This window comes from Pinus tabuliformis, chromosome X (genome assembly GCF_031772625.1).
Source record: "Pinus tabuliformis cultivar Carrire ecotype Pingquan chromosome X, CPIR1, whole genome shotgun sequence".
Classification (NCBI taxonomy): domain Eukaryota; kingdom Viridiplantae; phylum Streptophyta; class Pinopsida; order Pinales; family Pinaceae; genus Pinus; species Pinus tabuliformis.
The window spans coordinates 18,249,458-18,271,907 of NC_142308.1; the positions used below are offsets into that span (position 1 = coordinate 18,249,458).

Consider the following 22,450-nt stretch of genomic DNA (forward strand, 5'->3'; position numbering starts at 1 on the left):
AGAAGTCTGTAGCACTAAGTTCTGCAAAGGCAGAATACATGGCAATTACCATGACCACATGCAAAGTTATTTGGCTTCAGAAGCTGCTAGTGGGTTTGTTTGATCAGCGAATGGATTTGACTAGTATCTACTATGATAATCAGACTTACGTCAGGTTCTTTGAGAATCCAGTGTTTCATGATAGGTCGAAGCATATCGACATAAGATACCATGTCATCAGAGATTGAGCGCAGCGTAGATCAGTTCAGTTATAGCATGTTCCCACATGTCAATAGATTGCAGATATTCTCACCAAGGCCTTGGGTAAGCCAAAGTTTGTCTTCTTCGGGGATAAGATGGGAGTAGTGGAGAACACCTTCCTCGCTAATAGGGAGTGTTAGTTTTTGGTAGCAACGGACAAATGTTATAGTCTCTATGGTGTCTATGAGGCTAAGGAACACATTTTCTACAATACCCAGAAAAGGTTTCGCAAGAAACACCTCAATTAGATTTATTAGCCAATTATTCTTTACTTTCCTAAGTCTAACTTGGGAAAATTGGTTAATTAAATCAAATTAATTAAAGAAAATCAATTTTACTCTAGAGACTTCCAGAAAAGTCATTTAATGGGGGTCAAGATGATCTTAGACATCAATTGTGATTAGATCATGGCCATTTATTGCTCAGTGAGAGATAATAAGAGCAAGTCGGTGCAATTTGGAGAGACACACTTGAGCAGTTTGGCTTACCCAACTGCAGTGATCGGAAAGGACGCAGTTGAAGCAGAGGGAGACAACAGCGACAGGGTTTCAGTAGAGGATTTTGGAGAAGATTTCTAGAGAAGAATTCCATACATTTTCCAACATTCCAGTGATAGGAAGGGAGGTCAAATAAATCTGTAGAGAGGTCGTATCAGGTAGTGTGAGTTAGCTAGTGTGCAGATCTAAGCAACAGATCAATTTCCAATTTCCGGAGATAGGTGCCAGAGAATGTGCGAGTTGCAGGCAGACAAAGGAGTTGTAGGAACAATTTTCATGTAGTGGTGCGAGTTCCAGTTTTGGCCGCAAGCATTTCTAATGTGCATAGCAAACAGGTGGTGACAGTGGCACTAAGGAGGTCGAGTTTATTTTGCAGAGGAAACATGGGTTTCCAGATTTATTTTCCAATGGAGAAAATTGTATGACCATGCTTTGCCAGTATCAAGCAAGCAGTTTTATTTCTCAAATTGTTTAAGGATTAATAATATAAACCCTCATCTGTTGAATTGCTTTCCCCACATAGGAGTTTTTCCAGGGACTATTGTCCAAAAATCTTGGTGTCCAAAATTTTGTGTGCGCATTATTTTCTCAGCTCTTGAATTTTATTTGTGAAGATTACAGAAGTGAATTAATCACTATTTGTCGTAATAATTTCTGAAGACAAATAAACCGCATAAGATAAAAGATTAATTTCCAGTTGCTGCAATTAAGGAAATTTCACACTAGCCACCTATTCACTCAACATTTAACCAACTTCTTTGTCGTTGTATAAACTCAGCCCTTCCTCAACCGCAACTTTCCTTGTTTGGCCCAACATCCCTATTATGGCCTACCTTCGAGCCTCCCTATGGCACTATAGGTGTATCCCTTCTGTTAGGGGGCTACTATTGGTTGCATCTCGCTGCTATGACCTCAATTCTGTGTGTGGCCCTCTCTGTGTGACAACCTAACCCTATCTAGATGTTGGTCATACCTATCATGTTGCTCCTTGTCTTAGCAGTGTTCTGCTTGATCTTCTCTAGCCGCCATTCGAACTCTCGCGGCCCTATATCCTTGTGCCCAACCCACGTCAACTATTCCTTGCTATTCCTGGTGACTCTTCTCAATTTGTGACACCCTATATATGCAACACTTTGCCCGTGGTCAGCTTGCCTATGCTCTACCATTATCAGTGGCTTCTCCCCACCGTCATGCTATATTGTTGTCGACTGATACCCCTGCTGCCCATGTTTCCTGTGTTGGTTCAATTTGTTTGCTCTCGGCCAGCAACACTACCCCAACACAACGGCTTCTCCTCACACCCACAGCCTCAGAGTGTTCTTTGTTGTTGTTTCCTCAAACCGTTCTTTCTAGTGTGGGCCTGCCTGCTGCCCTATCAGCAGGTATGACAGCCACAGGTTGTCGGCCACTATGGCCTCCATTTTTATGTTATCTTGGTCTAATTAATAATTCAGCCCCCTCCATTTGTAAAAACAAAAAACAAAAAACTCTTCAGCTAAACTGCACAGTCGATTTCTTTGACCTTAAAAGAAAAAGAAAAAAGAGAAAAATCTGCTCACATGATCATGACCAAAACTGGCCTCAACAATCCAATATGAACCTAGCACCTGTGATTCAAAGATCAGTAATCTTCAAAGATTATGCTCTGACTCCATGTTAATTTTCTTACGCTAGCAATCCAAAAATTAGTTCTGAGCATATTTGTCTACTAAATAAAAGCAGAGCTAGGGTATTAAGTAAATAAATTCAGCGGAAGCAAATTTACCAATAGCAATCACAAAAATGACACGGATTCAACCCAATCACAGTTCTTCGTTAAAATTCCAAAATTACATGGGCTCCCTTCTTAGGAAAATGGTCTAACTGAGGAATTACATACAACATTGTATCTGATCTAGTTAATCAAACCCTCATTGCTTGATCTAGATCTCTTTGTTGCCCCTTCATACCCAACACACTCACTGAGATGCGTAATCATAAACCAAGTAATTCTAATCATAAACCAAACTTCACTATTTTCAATGTGCCACAAGAAGAATGCTAATTGCCATGCAAGTTAACATCTCTAAGAACTGAAGGAAAAACATCATACAATGCCTTTCCACCCACAGCTTGTAACCCGATTAAAATTGGCTCCATTATCACAGAGGATAAAAAGAGAGGACACCTCATTTCCAACATTCCTCTAGACTAACAGAATGCAAACTTCCTTTATTTTCTAAATGGAAGTGATTTTATTTTAATCCAGACTAACTGGTACAATAACATGTCAAGAGATGTTGCAGGCATCTGTGACCTCAAATAAGCCCCTTAAAATTATTTGAGGTTATGAAAATAAAGAATGACCTTGGAAGATGAATAAACCAATTTAACAGTCCAAACAGTTCAGTTCCCTTGGAAGAATAACATCATTTACACACATGTTGTTAGCTTCTGTTTCTCCTAGAAACTATCTCAGCAGCCCATGCTTTGCCAAGATCAGTTTGGAATTTTCCTGCAAGGCACTAGTAATCATCAGCACAGTGGAAGATTCAATCTTAAACTAGACAAGCTAATCAAAGAAATTGATAGAATTCAAAATTAGTCTTGTCTACACTAAACGCTCAATTCTATTTAATTACTGTTAGCACTAGTTAGTAGTCACTGACTCACTCATCATGTCTCAACAAATCTTTAATCAAAACATTATATGAGATAAATTTCCCATTGAACCAGTACCTATGCTTAAATAGATTAGGCCAAACAGAGTCCAGACACACTCTTAGGTTGATATACAGAAATCAAGTATTTTAAGGCCTACACCAAGTTGCAGAGTACAATTCCTTTGACCACGTTTGTAAGAGATACTCCTTCAGGAGTAGATATGTGGCCCAGAGGCCAGTCTAGTTGCGACTCAACTGAAATAAAAAGGCAAAGTGGAAGAAATGGTGTTTATCAAGAGAGGATAAACAACAGTTCTGAGGATTAAAAATAATGTAACCATATAAATTGCCTATGCATTTTAGCTGCTAGACAAATCTGGCTAGGCAATTTGTTGGAGAGTTGAAAGAAAAGCTGCAGAATAAGAATAAGCAATAATCAAAGGAACCAGGCGTTAAAACTTTATCATAAAATGCTATGACTTGTTTGGGTATGTATTTTATTAAGCAGGTCAAATGAAACAAATGTTCAGATATTATCATAACTAAGTATTTTTCTGTTCCCCTATCCATGTGCTGAAATTATAACAACCTAGCTCACATACATTGGTTTCCTAAAGCCTGAGTTTTGACATGGTTCTTTTATCATCACACTGAACAAAAATCTATAATGCCTAGCATACTCTACCCAGTCAAATACTCCATTACCCAAAAACCAAAAAACCTAATTGTCACTAGACCATACAAAATCAATTTCAATAGCAAGTCATCCAAGCTCCATTATGTCAGGTGTCTGATGACTAAATGCCATCATTGTGCAAATGCTGTCCTATTTTAAGCATCTACATGGACATCTTCACTCTTTTGCCATCCAAACACTGGCTTCTCTGCATTGTCTCTCCAGAAACTAGTCATAACTTTCCATTTTAAAAAATGAAAGTTAGACATATTTTACACTCTATGAATATATACACTGTATAGAAAGACTGTCATGCAACTCAAAACATACTGAGTCTGGTAAACCAGTTTGTACCTGCTGTTGACTTGAAAAACTCATCTAAATTCTTGCCTTGGGCTGCATGAGATACAGAACATTATGTGAGACACTCGTACACAGACATTAAGCAAAATAACACTCCAAATACATAACCATTCAAAAGGCTCACACGCAAACTTCACTTTGATTCACATTATAAATACTGGACAAGAAAATTTTGCTTTCAAAAAGGGCATATACTATACAACAAGAAAAATTATCTTTGCAAGAAGAAAATCATTTATGCCTCAGTCTTGTAATTCCAACCGAAAATTCATCTGGCACATGTGCCCATGTAAGGGGCTATTCCAAGATGTTCGCAACTTTTTATAAAGTGAATATTGGTTAAAAGCTAAGTTGCATGATACGGTGAAATAGGTATGCATTTCTGAAACAGAAACGCACTGGAAACGTGACACCCAAAAAAACTGGAAGCAGAGAACGTGATATATATGTATATATAAACTTGGAAAGAAATCATTATGAATAAATGAGCAAGAATATTTAAATGGAAAACATAAATGACCATTAATGGTGCACAACCACTTATATTGGGATCCTCATCATTAGTATCACCCTTTTCCTCTACCTCAATCCTCTAGGGACATCAGTCTACACCACCCAATTTTGATGAAACTACCTAATCCAACCCTTAAAATATGCTACAAAAAGCCTAGCATTCCTGATCAATGATTTTGGTTTGAGTGATGGGTACTGTTAACCACTGAAGTTGCATTTGAAAACTTGTCAAAGGTTCCATGATCACAGCACACTTCAAAGCATTCCAGGACCATCATATCAAATCAGAATTCCAGAATTTCAGAGCTTTCATCTTCTTCTTCTCATCAGTCTGTCTTTCAGATTCCACAGCCCTGCGGCGATATTGTAAAAATGATTCTAGTATGATGAAAAAGTGTCATGTAAAAGGCCTAGGTAGCTTAAGACTATACTAGCATGTAAATTCACTCTAGGGAGTTTTTTTCCCTTTAGCTCATTATTTGTGTTTTTCAACACTTATAATTGTGAAAATTTCTAAATAGAAATCCAACTGCAGTGATTAATATTATTTCTTCTATTTGTTATCTCAGAAATAAGTTATTCACAGTGTTCTTATGGCAAATATCGAAATATATTCTACTGCAGCATTTACAATTAAGATATTGCAGAAAGTAAATGCAAAATATACTGGCACAAATACAATCACAATGACAGTTATTTTTGCACAATCGTTCCCAAAAAAACCCAATGTGGGAAAACAGGTGCAGCAGATGAGGGTTTCTTTATTATTCTTCAGCAAAATCTCATGTACAAGTTACAACCAGTAAAACAGAAGTGAGAAAATTTACAGACGCTTCCTAACAAATCTTTGATCCAGGAGAAGTACCCCTCTTCCATCTGAGTCCTTTTGCGTCACTCTGCGTCAATTTTACCACGCTGGACCAGCATCAAACTGCCCACGCAGTCCCAGCGTCACCTGCCTTTGCGCTGCCTCTTTCTGCGTCAACCTGCTTCTGCGTTGTATCTCCCTACTCTGCATCTTCTTGCCTTGCACTCTCTTCCGTTCTCACCGGCAACTCTCCCTCTGATTAGATTTTCTCTTGCAGAACTTCGACCAGTGAGAAAAACAATCTTACTCAGGTAACTGAGTATCTGCCTCTGGTGTGTTCTCCAAGTGCCCATCAAGCCTTCTCTTATAATCCACTCGTTGATCAATCAACAGCCCAGATTAGATCCTAATCAATGGCTAGGATCATATTGACTTAATCTCCGCCTTCTTCTAGAAGTTGCACCCAAAGTTTAGATTAATACCCATGAATTATTTTAATTTCCTAAGTTTAGACTTAGGGTTTTAATACTTAGGGTCCCATTAAAAATAATTAATTATTTTAATAAAACTGTCTTCGAGTGGAATTTCCCAAAACGACTTATGGGTATTAGAGAATGCACGCGTCATAGCCTCCCTGCAAAATTTGAGACTTAGAGCACATCCGATGCTACCAGAAATCAACACTCCCTCTTAGTGAGGAATGTGCTCTAGCAATGCAACCTGCTAAAGCATCACTCTATTTTGTAACATCTCCCTCTGCGTTGCTAATGTCTGACATGTTGTCCACCAACCACTACGCAAATGTTGCATTTGTACTACTACTGACCATGCCATTGTCAACATTGCATCCGTACTGCAACTCCCTCTGCCACTGTAACTGAGAAATCACCTGTTTCTACTACTGAAACGGATTCAAGACCATACCAATCTGCTCTCTAAACTGAATGAACTTAGCTCTTCCTAGAGCCTTTGTGAGTATGTCTGCTACCTAATCTCCTATGGGGACATACTGTAGTTGTACTACCCCACGTTGAACACAATCTCTGATAAAGTGACATATGATATCAATGTGTTGCGACCGATCATGAAATACTAGATTCTCGAAGAGTTTGATACAACTCTGATTATCACAGTAAACCCTGGTCACTTCCATCCTTTTACTGAACAAGCTCACAAGCAGTTTTCTAAGCCATATAGCTTCACACATAGTTGTGTTGGCTGCCATATATTTTGCTTCTGCTGAGCTCAGAGCTACCGACTTTTGCTTCCTGTTGCACCAAGATATCATCCCTGATCCAACACTGAAGCAATACCCTGAGGTACTTTTTCAGTCTACTAAACTACCTTCCCAATCTGCATCTATGAACCCATTTAATCTGACATCCTCCCCTCTGGAGTATTTCAACCCATATTCGACTATTCCACGCACATACCTGAGAATGTGTCTAGTTGTCGCCCAATGCACCCTTTTTGGTTCCACCATGAATTGACTAAGAGGGTTGACAGCAAAGCAAATGTCTGGCCTAGTGTTGACTAGATACATGAGCGACCCAATGAGCTGTCTATACAAGGTAGGGTCCACTTCCTTGTCTCCTGGTGCATCTATTTTCTTCCAATTGGTGATCATGGGAGTAACCATGGGTCGACAATCATACATTCTGAATCTCTTCTAAATCTCTGTAGCATATCTTCCTTGCCTAAGAAAGATCTCCCCATTCTTCTACCAAACTTCCAACCCTAGAAAATAATGCATCAACCCTATGTCCTTCCTGTTGAATTCAGTTTCAGGATTCTTCTTGCAATCTTGTATGAGCCTGGATGACCCTGTTGAAAACAAGTCATCCACATATAATACCATAATAAGTGGCGCATTCTCTATCATTAAGTAGTAGAGATTGGGATCAGCATCACTCTTGACAAATCCCAACTGCTGCAAGTAACTATCAATCCGACCATACCATGCTCTGGGTGCTTGCTTGAGCCCATACAGGGCTTTCTTTAGTCTACAAACATGAGTTCTCTTTTCATGAGTTTCGAAGCCTTCGAGTTGTTCTATATACACCTCCTCTTCTATCACCTTGCTCAAGAATGTTGTCTTGACATCCATCTGGTGAATCTCCCATCCCATTTGAGCTGCTAGGGATATAACAGATCTAATAGAGGTGTATTGAGCAACTAGGACGAAGGTCTCTTCATAGTCTATTCCTTCTTTCTGAGCGTACCCCTTTGGCACGAACCTAGCCTTGTACTTCTCTATACTTCCATCTGCAACATACTTGATCTTGTAGATCCATCGTGATCCTACAACTGATCTATCCTCTGGTATAGGTACTACTTCCCAAACATCATTTGCCACGATAGAGTTGTACTCTTCTACCATGGCATCCAACCACACTTGGTGTTGAACAACTCCCTGAAAGCTAGAGGGTTCTTCAACCTGAGCTACCAATGCCTGGTATATGTCAGGTTGTCTACACTGCCTTTTCTCGGTTCTAGGAGCTCCAACAAACTCCTCTGTGTCCCTCAGTGTCTATCGTACTTCTCTGTTGGTTCTACCACTGGTGGTAGGAAGCTCAATCAACTCCTCCTCTTGATCCTGTTGTTCCATCTGCTGAGAACTATTTGAATTTCCTCCTTCTGAGGAAATACTGGTACTGGTCACCGTACTCGATACAGGTGCCTGTCCTCCTTGCTGCCCCTGCTGCTCTTGTATTAGTGGAACACCTCCTGACTGATCTTCTACAGGCATCTCACGAGATTTCCTAAGAGCTCTATCCTCCATGAACTTTGCATCTCGTCTCACTACAATCTTCCTGCTGCTAGGAATGTAGATTTTGTATGCCTTTGAGGTCTCGCTATATCCTAAGAGATACCCCTTTTCTGCAGTCTGATCCAGTTTACTGCGCTTCTCGTCTAGAATGTGACAATATGCCACGCTTCTTAATATCCTGAGATGATGAGTTTTGGCTTCTTCCCTGTGAAGACCCCTTCAGGCATTTTCTTCCCCAATGCTCTATGAGGAGTTCTATTTTGGATATACATCGTTGAGTTGCAAGCTTCTGCCCATAAATACTTAGGTAGATCCTGATCATACAACATAACTTTGGCTGCCCCAACAATAGTTCTATTTTTCTGTTCTGCTCCAAATTATATGGAGTTGTCCACTCTATTTTGATGCCCTCCTTTATACAGAAATTTGTGAAGTCTTTATCTGTATCTTCTCCACCATTATTTGAACGCAATACCTTTATCTTTTTTCCTGTCATATTTTCAACGAGAGCCTTAAACTCACTAAATCGATCAAAGACCTCAACCTTGGTCTTTAAGAAATAAATCCAAGTTTTTCTAGAGTGATCATCAACAAAAGTGACTAAGTATTTGCCACCACTAAGAGCTCTTGTGGACATTGGACCACAGATATTTGAGTGTATCAATCTCAACACACATTCTGCTCTATTGTTACTTCTGAAAAAAAATGCTTTAGTGTACTTGCCTAGCACGCATCCTCGGCATAAGTCATCATGCTCACTACTATGGGTTGGTGCTCCTGTAACAGTCTCTCTGGGCATCCTTGGTGCTTCGTGGTGTAAGTATCTCATTCATCTGTGTCATAATTCATTTCGTTCCTTTTCACCATTATAGTTTTTGCCTATCAGTGCCATTGGTGACTCAAGTTGCAACCTATACAATTTGTTGCTTCGAATCCCAATTTGTCTTTTCTTCTTCCAGCTTGGATGCTTGACGTATACATTCTTTCCTATGAAGTATACATCGTATAGCTCATTCCAAAGGTCTAGGAAAGTCAAAGAGTCAAAGACATGTGTAAAGAGCTCTTCTTGAGCATATATGTAATGTATATGAGTCAACCTAGTGTCTAGAACAGCCCTCCAAGGCAAGCACAATCCTCTTGAAGAAGATGTTGGACACAGATTGTCATTGATGTCAATATGGCAATATTCAAGGAAGGAGACAGAAACAAAGAAGAGGAGCACACAGAGCCATCAGAGCCAAGAGGAGCAGAGGTAGTTAAGCGTTGTACGAAGTTGCTGGTGAACGCTAGTGAAGGCTGCTGCAGCTGTTGAACACTGTTGAAACACTTGGAGAAAAGTTGTTGAAACACCAATTTCTCCATTGCTGAAACACCAACCTTTTCCGCAGATGTTGAACACTTGTGAAAAATTTGTCGTTACACCAATTTCGGCGTTGCTGAAACACCAATTTCTCCGCGACGACATTATATTTTCAGCACATCAATCGAAGGTAAACATGAGGAAGCTAAAGCGAATGGAGGAGGGAAGCCAGAAGGTCGAGCGAGTATTGAGGAAGCCGAAGCTCAAGTGAGTGAGGAGGAAGCCAAAGAGCCATTGAGTAAGCGGAAACGAATGGACAAAGGCATGAGAATGTATAAAACAGTAAAAACAGAGAACTGTTGTTGCTATTGGTGTGGTGAAGAACCAGAGTGTGAGGTAGTAGAAGCAGCAGAGGCTGTAGAGGCAGTAGAAGCAACAAAGGCAGGAGAGCAGGAGTGAGACAACTTCAGCTGAATAGTGTGCAGCAGCATACCTGTTTATACCAAGGTTGGGTTGGAGCCTCAGAACTGAACAGGACTGAAGTCATTGGGGGTAGGTGCTCCTAAGTGCAGAACCAGTGCAAAATAGAGTTGGTGCTCTAGAGGTTGGAGCCTCACTGAAGTCCAAGTTGGAGCTTGGCAACTATTCACAATCAGATTTATACTTATATTGTATTTATATCATTGCACTGTCTTGAGTTTTAATAAAAGCATTAATTTCAACTGTTGATTTCTATGTTCTATGTATACATACACATATCTATATATGTTGTTGGCAATCACTAGAACAATTAAAAAAATAATAATAATAATAATAAGAAATACTGATTCACCTCCCTCAGTATTTCCAACAATTGGTATCAAAGCAGGTTTCTTCATACTAGCCTAACAGCTTGAAGGAGGATACGCAGCCATGATGAGAAATCACGAAGCATCAGGAAGACCTCCTTTGTTCGATGGCACTAACTTTGGTTTCTGGAAGAAAAGAATGACCTACTACTTAATGTCCCTTGGACCCGAAGTCTGGCATTTTGTTCTAAATGAATACAAAACGACTACCACTCTTCCAATAGACCAAGATGAGAGGAAAGCCTACATCGCAAATGCAAAGGCCATGAACTCCATCACTAGTGGAATCACTGATTTTGAGTTTACAAAAATCATGCACTGTACATCTGCCAAAGAAATGTGGGAGAAGCTAGTTAGCTTGTACAATGGAGACTCAAAAGTAAAAAAGGCAAAGCTTCAAACTCACCAAAGACAATTTGAAAGTTTGAGGATGGAAGATAAAGAACACATTGCAGCATACCTCCTCTGAGTTGCTGAAGTGGTAAATTCCCTGAAAAGATTGGACAAAAAAGTTGAAGAAAGTACCATTGTTCAAAAGGTATTAAGGTCTCTTCCAGACAGATTTGACTCCAAAATAAGCGCTATAGAAGAAGCAAAGGATATAGATACTCTCAAAATGGATGAACTCCATGGAATTCTCACTGCATATGAAATGAGGAAGGGTGGCCCAAGCTCCAAAGATGCAGCATTCAAGGCCTCAAAGTCAAAGAAGGGGAAAGAAATGAATGATTGTAGTGATGAGTCTGATGTGGAACCCGAATTGGCTCAATTTGTACGAAAGCTGAAGAGAGGATCTAAGCTTAAAGGCAAGTATCCTCTTATCTGTTTTAAATGTGGTAAAATAGGTCATTATGCAGCAAAATGTCCTCATAAACATGACAGTGATGATGAAGGAAATTCCAAAAGAATGGCACATAAAAAGAAAGGGTTCAATAAGAAAAACTTATTCTCCAAGCAAGATGAGTCTGATGAGGATGATTTTATGGTCATCAAAAAGAAATCAGATGAGGAAAGTGATCATGATGAAAGCCAAGAAGCATTATTCATGGCACTCGCAGATGATGATGACTCAGGGCTGGAAGGAAATGTAGATGAACTGTTAATAAGCGCCATTGAAGAAAATGAGAAACTACGGAACAAAATCATTTCTCTCAAAGTGGAAAACGAGGAAATAAGAAGGAGAGAAGATCTCTTGGAAGCGAAGCTTAAAGAAAAAGAAGAGACTTGTGAAGAACGCGAGGCTGAAATAGTGTCTCTGAGAAAGGAGTTGGAGCAAATTAAAAAGGGCTGTAAAAGCTCTCAAATACTTGAGACTATTCTGAAAAATCAAAAACCTCAACATGACAAGTCTGGAATAGGTTTCAAAGGAGAATCCTCAAGCACTAAGAATAGTGTGAAAAGCTATGCCGATGCACTTTCCTGCAATCCAAAAGATGAAAAAATATGTTATCAAAAATGCATCCCAAACCCCAAGAATGAAGAGAGAATTACTCCAAAGAAGAATGTGGAGTCGAATCATGGACACTGCAGCAAATACAAAACTGTACTCCACCAAGGGCCCATCGCAAATCCGAAGAACGAGGGAGGAGTAATTCCTAGGATGGAAATCGACTCAAATCGTGGTTGCTTCAACAAGTACAAAACCATCTTTCTTGGACACTGCTTTCACTGTAAAAACTTCGGTCATCAAGCCAGACATTGTATGGCTCGCAGAAGTGAAAAGACAAATCTAAAGGACCAAATAATCAACTCATATGCCCCCAAAAGGCAGGGACAAATCAAAACGTTCAATCCATTTGATCCCTTGACCAAATTTGATCTGATTTTCTCTTTCTGCTACAATAATGGACACTATGAACAAGACTGCCCACTCAAAGGAAGAAAGACGAGTAGCAAGAACCCCAGCATGGACAAATGCGGTCTGGCTCTATATGCTCAAAACAATGAAAACCAGTGGTTTGTAGATAGTGGGTGCTCCAGACACATGACAGGAGACAAAAGAAAGTTTGTCTCACTGAGCAAAAAGGAAGGGAATGTGTCCTTTGGAAGCGGATCAGGCAAAATTGCAGGAAAAGGAACAGTTACTCTGATCAATGGAAAAGGAAAAGCTCAAGATGCTTTGCTAGTTGACAGACTCAAACACAACCTCCTAAGTGTCAGCCAAATCTGTGATCAAGGACATAAGGTTGTTTTCAGCACCAAACACTGTGAAATAAAGAACTCTGCCTCGGGGAAACTTGTGGCAAAAGGGGTGAGAACACCAGACAACATTTACATACTGAACAAGATTCAAGAAAATAAATGCTATGTGAGTCAGACAGATGAGAGTTGGCTATGGCACAAGCGACTTGGACATACAAGCTTCGAAAATATGATCAATATCAGCAAGATCAAAGCTGTACGAGACATCCCAAAGCTATTCAAACCAAATCAGGGAGTATGTGGTCCTTGTCAACATGGAAAGCAGACCAGAACCAGCCACAAGACAAAGGAACACTATACATCGAAGCCCTTGGAGATCATCCATGCTGATGTGTGTGGGCCAACTAGAAATCAAGCACTCCAAGGAGAAAGGTACTTTGTGTTATTTGTTGATGATTATACTAGAATGATGTGGATATATTTCATAAAGTATAAATCTGAAACTTTTGAGTGTTTTAAGAATCTAAAAGCCCTTGTAGAAAATGAAAAAGATTCAAAAATTAAGTGCCTAAGAACAGACAAAGGAGGAGAATTCACATCAAACGAGTTTAGTGAGTTCTGTAACATTCATGGAATTAAAAGAGAATTCTCGGCTGCTAGAACACCTCAGCAAAATGGGGTAGTTGAAAGAAGAAACTGAATAGTCCAAGAAATGGCAAGAACTATGCTATTAGCAGCAGACTTACAGCCTAGATTCTGGAGAGAAGCAGTAGGGACAGTTGTCTATACACTAAATCGAACTCAATTAAGACCAAATTGTGAAAAAACTCCTTATGAGCTATGGAACGGAAGACCTGCTTCGGTGAAGTATTTCAAGATTTTTGGAAGCAAGTGCTTCATAAAAATAAATGATGGTTCACCAGGAAAGTTTGATTCTCGGGTTGATGAAGGGATATTTCTTGGATACTCTACACGGAGCAAGGCTTACAAGTGCTACAATTATCGACTGAAGAAAATAGTGGAAAGCATTGATGTAAAGGTTGATGAAGAACTTCCAATAAAGGAAATTGAAGAACATGAAAATGACTTTCTCCTTGAAGAAGAAGAACCTAAAGAAGAAGAGATAGATGAGGAAGAAGAAGAAGAGAAAAGAGAACCACCTCATACCCCTTCAAAGATGAAGTATGTCGAAAGATATCATCCAGAAGAACAGATCATTGGCGATAGAGATGAAGGTGTGCAGACCCGAAGAATGATAACAACCTCACCCAAGAGAAAAGTCATTGCCCTGCTATCTATGATAGAACCAGAAACATTTGCAGAAGCAAGGATCCTCAATGGGTAAAAGCCATGGAAGAAGAAATGTCCCAAATTGAGAAGAACAAGACATGGGAGCTGGTACCTCGTCCAAAGGACAAAAACATAATAGGAACCAAATGGGTGTGTTGACCCCTACTGGTCAACATCCCATGCAGTGCACCCCGTCTTTTCTTGACAAGAAGAAACAGCACCTGATCAGCATGTCCGTGCCATGCCATCATCAGCAGTTTGATCTTTCTGATTGTAAACCCAGTCTGCATGTATTAACTGTAAATAATCTTAGCAGACATGAAGTCATGTATGTAATTTGCCTAGGTGGACCTAACTTTCTGATGATAATCTACGTCCCGGAAGGTTTTTTGTCTCACCGATCTACGATCGGCAGAGTTTTCCTTCAAACCTGACCCCAAAGCCGGGATGGATTTCGTCATCAGAACTTTAGGAGAATCTTATATGTTAATCTGCTAGATTATCGTTGTGTCGCAGAACTGGGTGTTTTGTGAGGGTCTGTATTAAATGGGTTTGTCCCTTAAGATGTAATTTTGTAAAAGTCATGATGTAATGTGTCCTGAGGGTCGAGAAATGTTTTAAATCCCCTCATGAGTCCTAAGTCCTAGGTCCTAGGTGATGTTTCTGAAGGCTTAGTTCAGTGATCCATTTTAAAATGAATTAAAAAATTAAAAAATGAATAAAAATAATAAAATAATGAAAAATAATAAAAAATTAAAAAATCAAGCAAAAACCCTAACTAATAAAATAATAATATTTTAAGTTAATAAATCGACGGATGAGATCAAGAGATGTCTTGATCCTCATCAACGGTCGAGATCATTTCTACATGGATCACTCGAACTAGCCGTTAGGATCATTTCCTTTATATAGGGTCTTAGGGGGTCATTTGAGATCATCTGATCTGTGAGTCTGTACTGAAAAAGCTCTCTTGTAATCTGATTTTCTGGTTAATAAAAAGACTTTGAGGTTCAAAACAGGCTGGTGTTACTCTCTGGAATTGCTGTGAGATTTTCATTTTTCTGCATATTTCAGTTTTCAGCAGTTAATAATCGCTGGTTTTCAGAGTATTGTGAGTACAGGTATCTTGCTCATGTGCTAGGGTTTGAATGTTGTAGGGTTTCTGGAATAATGGCAGGTATCTCCATTATTCCTTGAAACCTAGCAGCATTTCTTGCCCTCTTTACTGATGTTTGCTTGAGGTGTGCAGGAGATCTTTAGGTAAAGGGTACAGGTGGGCGTTTGGGGAAGTTCTAGGCTGAACCAGCCGACTCCCACAGGCTTTTCTGTGCAGAGCCCAGCTGATTGTTCCCTGGGTTAATCATTCAAAGTTTCTTTTCAGTTTTACATTGAGAAATTTTCTTTCTGTTCACAGTGAAGTTCAAGTTTTTCTGATATTTCGAAAATATTACTGTTGTTATAGCTAAATCTGGCATTTCAGGGGCCACAATCTGTACATTAAATTAGCTGATTCTAGGGTTTCAATTTGTTTTTTGGATCTAGGGTTTTCAGAATTCTGCTTTTCATAATTTTCTTTATTAGGGTTTCATTTTTTTTGTTCAGTTTTTATCAGGGTTTTGTATTTCTGCGTTTTCAGCTACAGGGTTTTTTCAGAAAATATCTGTCAGAGCGTAGCTGCAAAATCAGTTTTCAAAAAAGGCTGCATGCATGGCCGTCGGAGCTTCCATTTGTCGCAGAGAATCAGATCAATCTCAGAACGCCGATAATATTTATCTGTCAGTTAGGCATTTTTGATAACGCAAATAGCAAATCGGACCAGAGGAAGCGTGTTCTCAAAGTGGCTGAGACCTTCATTTATCCGCTGTTGAAATTCTGGTTTCCGCACTCAGCTTCTTGGTTTCAAAACGAAGTCACGATTTTGATGGGCTGCTGTCACTTGTGCTGGTCGAGTTCTTTGAAGACGTGTTCAATCAGGGTTCAGCAAACCGTTCCATTCATAAAGCGTTTCAGCCGCCTGAGGACGAGCGTACAGTGCCACTGTCAATCCAGGTATCCATTCTGAAATCCGCAGGTAAAAAATCGATTCACGCACAGGTAATAAACGGACCATTCGTATTTTCATGCGATAAGGTAATGTTAGTTTAGGTTTCGGATGGTTAGGGTTAGCTTAAGTTTCATTTGTATAGTTTTACTTTGTTTAAAATAGATTTCGTGTTAATTTTTTTTTAGATTTAGCGTATTAGATTTCAATTTTTATTTTAGATATATCAAATAATAAAAACAAAAAATATTTATGTTTAGGACTTAGCTTTTGTTTACAATTTAATCTTGTTAAGTTAGTTTAGTTTTTTTAATGTAGATTTTTATTTATTTATTTAGATTTAGATTTGATTTTTAGGTTAATTTAAAATTTGTATAGTTTAGTTTTATTTTATATTTTAGATTAATCTTTAAATATCATTTTTTATGGTTTTAAAAAAGAAATAAAAATAAAAAGATTTTATTTAGTTTTGTTTTTTTAGACTTAGGTTTATCTTTTTGTATAGTTAATTTTTAGATTTTTAGAATAGATTTTAAAATTTTAATTTTTTAGATTTTCATTTTTATAATATAATAAAATAAAAATAAAATAAAAAAATAAAAAAAAAATAACTTTTTTTTGGAAAATTATTTTTGCGAGATTCAGTTATTATCATGCTATATCTTTCACGCTGAATATTCTAGGTCGAGATGCGAAATTGATATCTGGTTAACGGTTTATAATTCTCGTGGTATTTTAAGGCATTTATCTTTTAAAATTTTCTGTTGCTGGATATCGTTTTGGTCATTCTAAAGAGCATTGTGTTTTCGCTGATGATAGATGGTTGCTGTTCATGGTCCATGTTTCTATATCATTTAAAAAGTAATCATTTAAACATTAACTCCACAAGGCACTGGTCTGCAATTTATCAAATCCATCGAGCCCTTTTATCATCGTATCTCGTGTCTCCCAACCAACTGGTCGACAGTTGGTCTCATCACCCCACAGGGTCTACCCCCCTTAGCCGCGGGAGACAGGCTTAAACGGAGGGATCGGGGATCAGAGTGACAGCCCCCGGTCTGAGCGTTGTCGTGTCAATCTGCGCGACAACATTTTTGGCGCCGTTGCCGGGGACAGAGTTTTCCTGTTCCTGGAGTTTCATCGACATTAATCTTCTCATCTCTCATCTCTCAGTTGCGCTGGCAGATTCAAATATTCTGGCATCTTTTCATCACATATCAGCAGATTCTCTTCGGTTTTGTTTCTTGTTTGGGTGGCGACTCCACTTTCTCATTTTTTCCCAGACGAGAAGCCCTCCCGCATATCTGTCTGTTGATTACTTTTTGGATCTTAGAATCAGTTTTATTGTTCAAGTGGCGACTCCACTTCTTTCATCTTTTGATTTTCTTGAGCAAAGATCTAGTTCTATCATCCCTTATTGTTCATCATGGATTATTCGTTTAAACCATGTCGTTTTACTCACCGTCTCCATGATTTTCCGGAGGAGGCCCTTCCTGAATTGCCTATTTTTTCAGATGGTGATCCAATCGCTGCTAAAAGGCATCTTGACTTGTTTATTCGCTTCATGATCATATATTGCAGACCCCCTCAGTTTCATCATGGTGATATCAAAATGCGTCTATTTGTCCTTTCTTTAGAAGATGATGCTTTGAATTGGTTTAACAATTTTCCTAAGGATTCTTTCTCTTCTTTGGCTGATATTATCAATGCTTTTGAAGATAGATATGGTTGTCCAAACAGCTTGCCTTCTTCCTCCAAAATTGTGCAACAGAATGTAAGTAATTTGATAGGAGGTCCAGCTGAAAGATCCCAGGACGATTCTTCATGTCAAAATGTGTCATCCACCGAAAATATTGCAGATCAAGTTCATGATAGTGAAAAATCAAGGACAAATGACAATGAAAAAGAAGAGCAAAAGCAAATTATACAAGATCTAATGATGCTGGTAAGAAATATGGAAATCAATCAAACTAATTACGTCAATGATGTGAAGACTTTATGCACTCACCTGGAGAAACGTAATAGAGAGATTGAGGTCACGCAAAATCAGCATGCTAAGGAAATTGAGGCCATAAAAACTAAATATGAAACAGAAATTGGAAACATGCATAGCAAGATGTCAGTCTTAGAGGAAAATATGGTGACCATGAAAGCTGATCATGATAGGGAAATTGACTCTATGCAAAATAAGTTATTCACTATGGATGAGGAAATGACTATCATGACATTCAATCATAACAATCAGTTGGCTGACATGCAAGCAAATCACAGAGAAGAAATAAATTCCATACAGCACTGCTTGATGAACATAAAGGAAGGAAATGTTAAAGTAATAAAAAACATGCACGAATACCATGCCAGACAAATCAGTGATATAAAGGTTGAACACTCTAGACAAATGGATGCCATTAGAATGCAAGTTCAAAGGTTTCAGCGATTGGAAGATGAGAGAAACCAGCTAACATCAACAGATCAGGAGCCTTCTCATTTGCTGCAACAAGATTCATCTTATTATTGGGAGGTTGTTGATTCGATTGAAAGACGGTTGATTGAGGGTGATCCATACAGACTTAAGAACGATAGAGGTCAGATGCAAGATGAAGAAAGACATAGCATGCATATCTTACATACTTCATCTGATAGCTTTGAAACAGAAAGTACCAGGTCATCAGTAATTCAACCTGCCATAAAGAAAAAGCGTAAGAGAAAGAAGATGAGACGAAGATTTGATGCATCAGACGGCCGTGAGCAGCTTGATTTTCGGATAGGAAGGAGTCCTACCATATGCAAAATTGGACATGGCACATCCGACAAGCAGCCGACAGATTTGCCTGAAAGCAGGCAAATGCTCAGTATGCACTATATTGAACACATCTGATGCCGTGAGGCATTTTTGTATTGTATTTCTAACTCTACTCCTTGTCTTTTCAGCATTTCATTTTTGTTTTAGGATTAGATTTACTTTTCATGGTTATTAGATAGTTAATAAATGAAGAGCTTTTATCTTTCCTGTGCTTAATGTATATGCTGATTTATGGATGGACGCTACTTATTTTTGTGTTGTATGGATGCAGATTCTGGATTCTCACATTCCTGCAAGCAGCAACGTGTCCCCAAGTAGAGCCAGATGTTGACCCCTACTGGTCAACATCCCATGCAGTGCACCCCGTCTTTTCTTGACAAGAAGAAACAGCACCTGATCAGCATGTCCGTGCCATGCCATCATCAGCAGTTTGATCTTTCTGATTGTAAACCCAGTCTGCATGTATTAACTGTAAATAATCTTAGCAGACATGAAGTCATGTATGTAATTTGCCTAGGTGGACCTAACTTTCTGATGATAATCTACGTCCCGGAAGGTTTTTTGTCTCACCGATCTACGATCGGCAGAGTTTTCCTTCAAACCTGACCCCAAAGCCGGGATGGATTTCGTCATCAGAACTTTAGGAGAATCTTATATGTTAATCTGCTAGATTATCGTTGTGTCGCAGAACTGGGTGTTTTGTGAGGGTCTGTATTAAATGGGTTTGTCCCTTAAGATGTAATTTTGTAAAAGTCATGATGTAATGTGTCCTGAGGGTCGAGAAATGTTTTAAATCCCCTCATGAGTCCTAAGTCCTAGGTCCTAGGTGATGTTTCCGAAGGCTTAGTTCAGTGATCCATTTTAAAATGAATTAAAAAATTAAAAAATGAATAAAAATAATAAAATAATGAAAAATAATAAAAAATTAAAAAATCAAGCAAAAACCCTAACTAATAAAATAATAATATTTTAAGTTAATAAATCGACGGATGAGATCAAGAGATGTCTTGATCCTCATCAACGGTCGAGATCATTTCTACATGGATCACTCGAACTAGCCGTTAGGATCATTTCCTTTATATAGGGTCTTAGGGGGTCATTTGAGATCATCTGATCTGTGAGTCTGTACTGAAAAAGCTCTCTTGTAATCTGATTTTCTGGTTAATAAAAAGACTTTGGGGTTCAAAACAGGCTGGTGTTACTCTCTGGAATTGCTGTGAGATTTTCATTTTTCTGCATATTTCAGTTTTCAGCAGTTAATAATCGCTGGTTTTCAGAGTATTGTGAGTACAGGTATCTTGCTCATGTGCTAGGGTTTGAATGTTGTAGGGTTTCTGGAATAATGGCAGGTATCTCCATTATTCCTTGAAACCTAGCAGCATTTCTTGCCCTCTTTACTGATGTTTGCTTGAGGTGTGCAGGAGATCTTTAGGTAAAGGGTACAGGTGGGCGTTTGGGGAAGTTCTAGGCTGAACCAGCCGACTCCCACAGGCTTTTCTGTGCAGAGCCCAGCTGATTGTTCCCTGGGTTAATCATTCAAAGTTTCTTTTCAGTTTTACATTGAGAAATTTTCTTTCTGTTCACAGTGAAGTTCAAGTTTTTCTGATATTTCGAAAGTATTACTGTTGTTATAGCTAAATCTGGCATTTCAGGGGCCACAATCTGTACATTAAATTAGCTGATTCTAGGGTTTCAAATTTGTTTTTGGATCTAGGGTTTTCAGAATTCTGCTTTTCATAATTTTCTTTATTAGGGTTTCATTTTTTTTGTTCAGTTTTTATCAGGGTTTTGTATTTCTGCGTTTTCAGCTACAAGGTTTTTTTCAGAAAATATCTGTCAGAGCGTAGCTGCAAAATCAGTTTTCAAAAAAGGCTGCATGCATGGCCGTCGGAGCTTCCATTTGTCGCAGAGAATCAGATCAATCTCAGAACGCCGATAATATTTATCTGTCAGTTAGGCATTTTTGATAACGCAAATAGCAAATCGGACCAGAGGAAGCGTGTTCTCAAAGTGGCTGAGACCTTCATTTATCCGCTGTTGAAATTCTGGTTTCCGCACTCAGCTTCTTGGTTTCAAAACGAAGTCACGATTTTGATGGGCTGCTGTCACTTGTGCTGGTCGAGTTCTTTGAAGACGTGTTCAATCAGGGTTCAGCAAACCGTTCCATTCATAAAGCGTTTCAGCCGCCTGAGGAAGAGCGTACAGTGCCACTGTCAATCCAGGTATCCATTCTGAAATCCGCAGGTAAAAAATCGATTCACGCACAGGTAATAAACGGACCATTCGTATTTTCATGCGATAAGGTAATGTTAGTTTAGGTTTCGGATGGTTAGGGTTAGCTTAAGTTTCATTTGTATAGTTTTACTTTGTTTAAAATAGATTTCGTGTTAATTTTTTTTTTAGATTTAGCGTATTAGATTTCAATTTTTATTTTAGATATATCAAATAATAAAAACAAAAAATATTTATGTTTAGGACTTAGCTTTTGTTTACAATTTAATCTTGTTAAGTTAGTTTAGTTTTTTTAATGTAGATTTTTATTTATTTATTTAGATTTAGATTTGATTTTTAGGTTAATTTAAAATTTGTATAGTTTAGTTTTATTTTATATTTTAGATTAATCTTTAAATATCATTTTTTATGGTTTTAAAAAAGAAATAAAAATAAAAAGATTTTATTTAGTTTTGTTTTTTTAGACTTAGGTTTATCTTTTTGTATAGTTAATTTTTAGATTTTTAGAATAGATTTTAAAATTTTAATTTTTTAGATTTTCATTTTTATAATATAATAAAATAAAAATAAAATAAAAAAATAAAAAAAAATAACTTTTTTTTGGAAAATTATTTTTGCGAGATTCAGTTATTATCATGCTATATCTTTCACGCTGAATATTCTAGGTCGAGATGCGAAATTGATATCTGGTTAACGGTTTATAATTCTCGTGGTATTTTAAGGCATTTATCTTTTAAAATTTTCTGTTGCTGGATATCGTTTTGGTCATTCTAAAGAGCATTGTGTTTTCGCTGATGATAGATGGTTGCTGTTCATGGTCCATGTTTCTATATCATTTAAAAAGTAATCATTTAAACATTAACTCCACAAGGCACTGGTCTGCAATTTATCAAATCCATCGAGCCCTTTTATCATCGTATCTCGTGTCTCCCAACCAACTGGTCGACAGTTGGTCTCATCACCCCACAGGGTCTACCCCCCTTAGCCGCGGGAGACAGGCTTAAACGGAGGGATCGGGGATCAGAGTGACAGCCCCCGGTCTGAGCGTTGTCGTGTCAATCTGCGCGACAACAGGGTGTTCAAAAATAAAATGAATGAGGAAGGACAGGTTATCAGAAACAAGGAAAGACTTGTCTGCAAAGGCTATTCACAAATTGAAGGAATTGACTTTGAAGAGACATTTGCACCAGTGGCCCGTATGGAAACTATCAGGATGTTCTTAGCATTTGCTTGCTCAAAAGGATTCAAAATCTATCAAACCGACATGAAATCAGCATTTCTAAAT

General features: G+C 38.4%; 1 protein-coding gene across 2 annotated transcripts in view; it reads right to left on the reverse strand.

The window, feature by feature from the left end:
• Positions 1–2,529: 2,529 nt before the first annotated feature.
• LOC149138109 (uncharacterized) overlaps positions 2,530–22,450 on the reverse strand; it is a 268,030-nt gene continuing 248,109 nt past the window's right edge. For both annotated transcript variants that reach the window (XM_089448335.1, XM_089448334.1), the window contains 2 exons: positions 4,410–4,451; positions 2,530–3,231 (listed from right to left, as the gene is read on the reverse strand). In XM_089448335.1, coding sequence (XP_089304461.1) covers positions 4,434–4,451 — 18 coding nt within the window. In that variant the 3' untranslated portion in view covers positions 2,530–3,231; positions 4,410–4,433. The remainder of the gene's footprint in view (positions 3,232–4,409; positions 4,452–22,450) is intronic.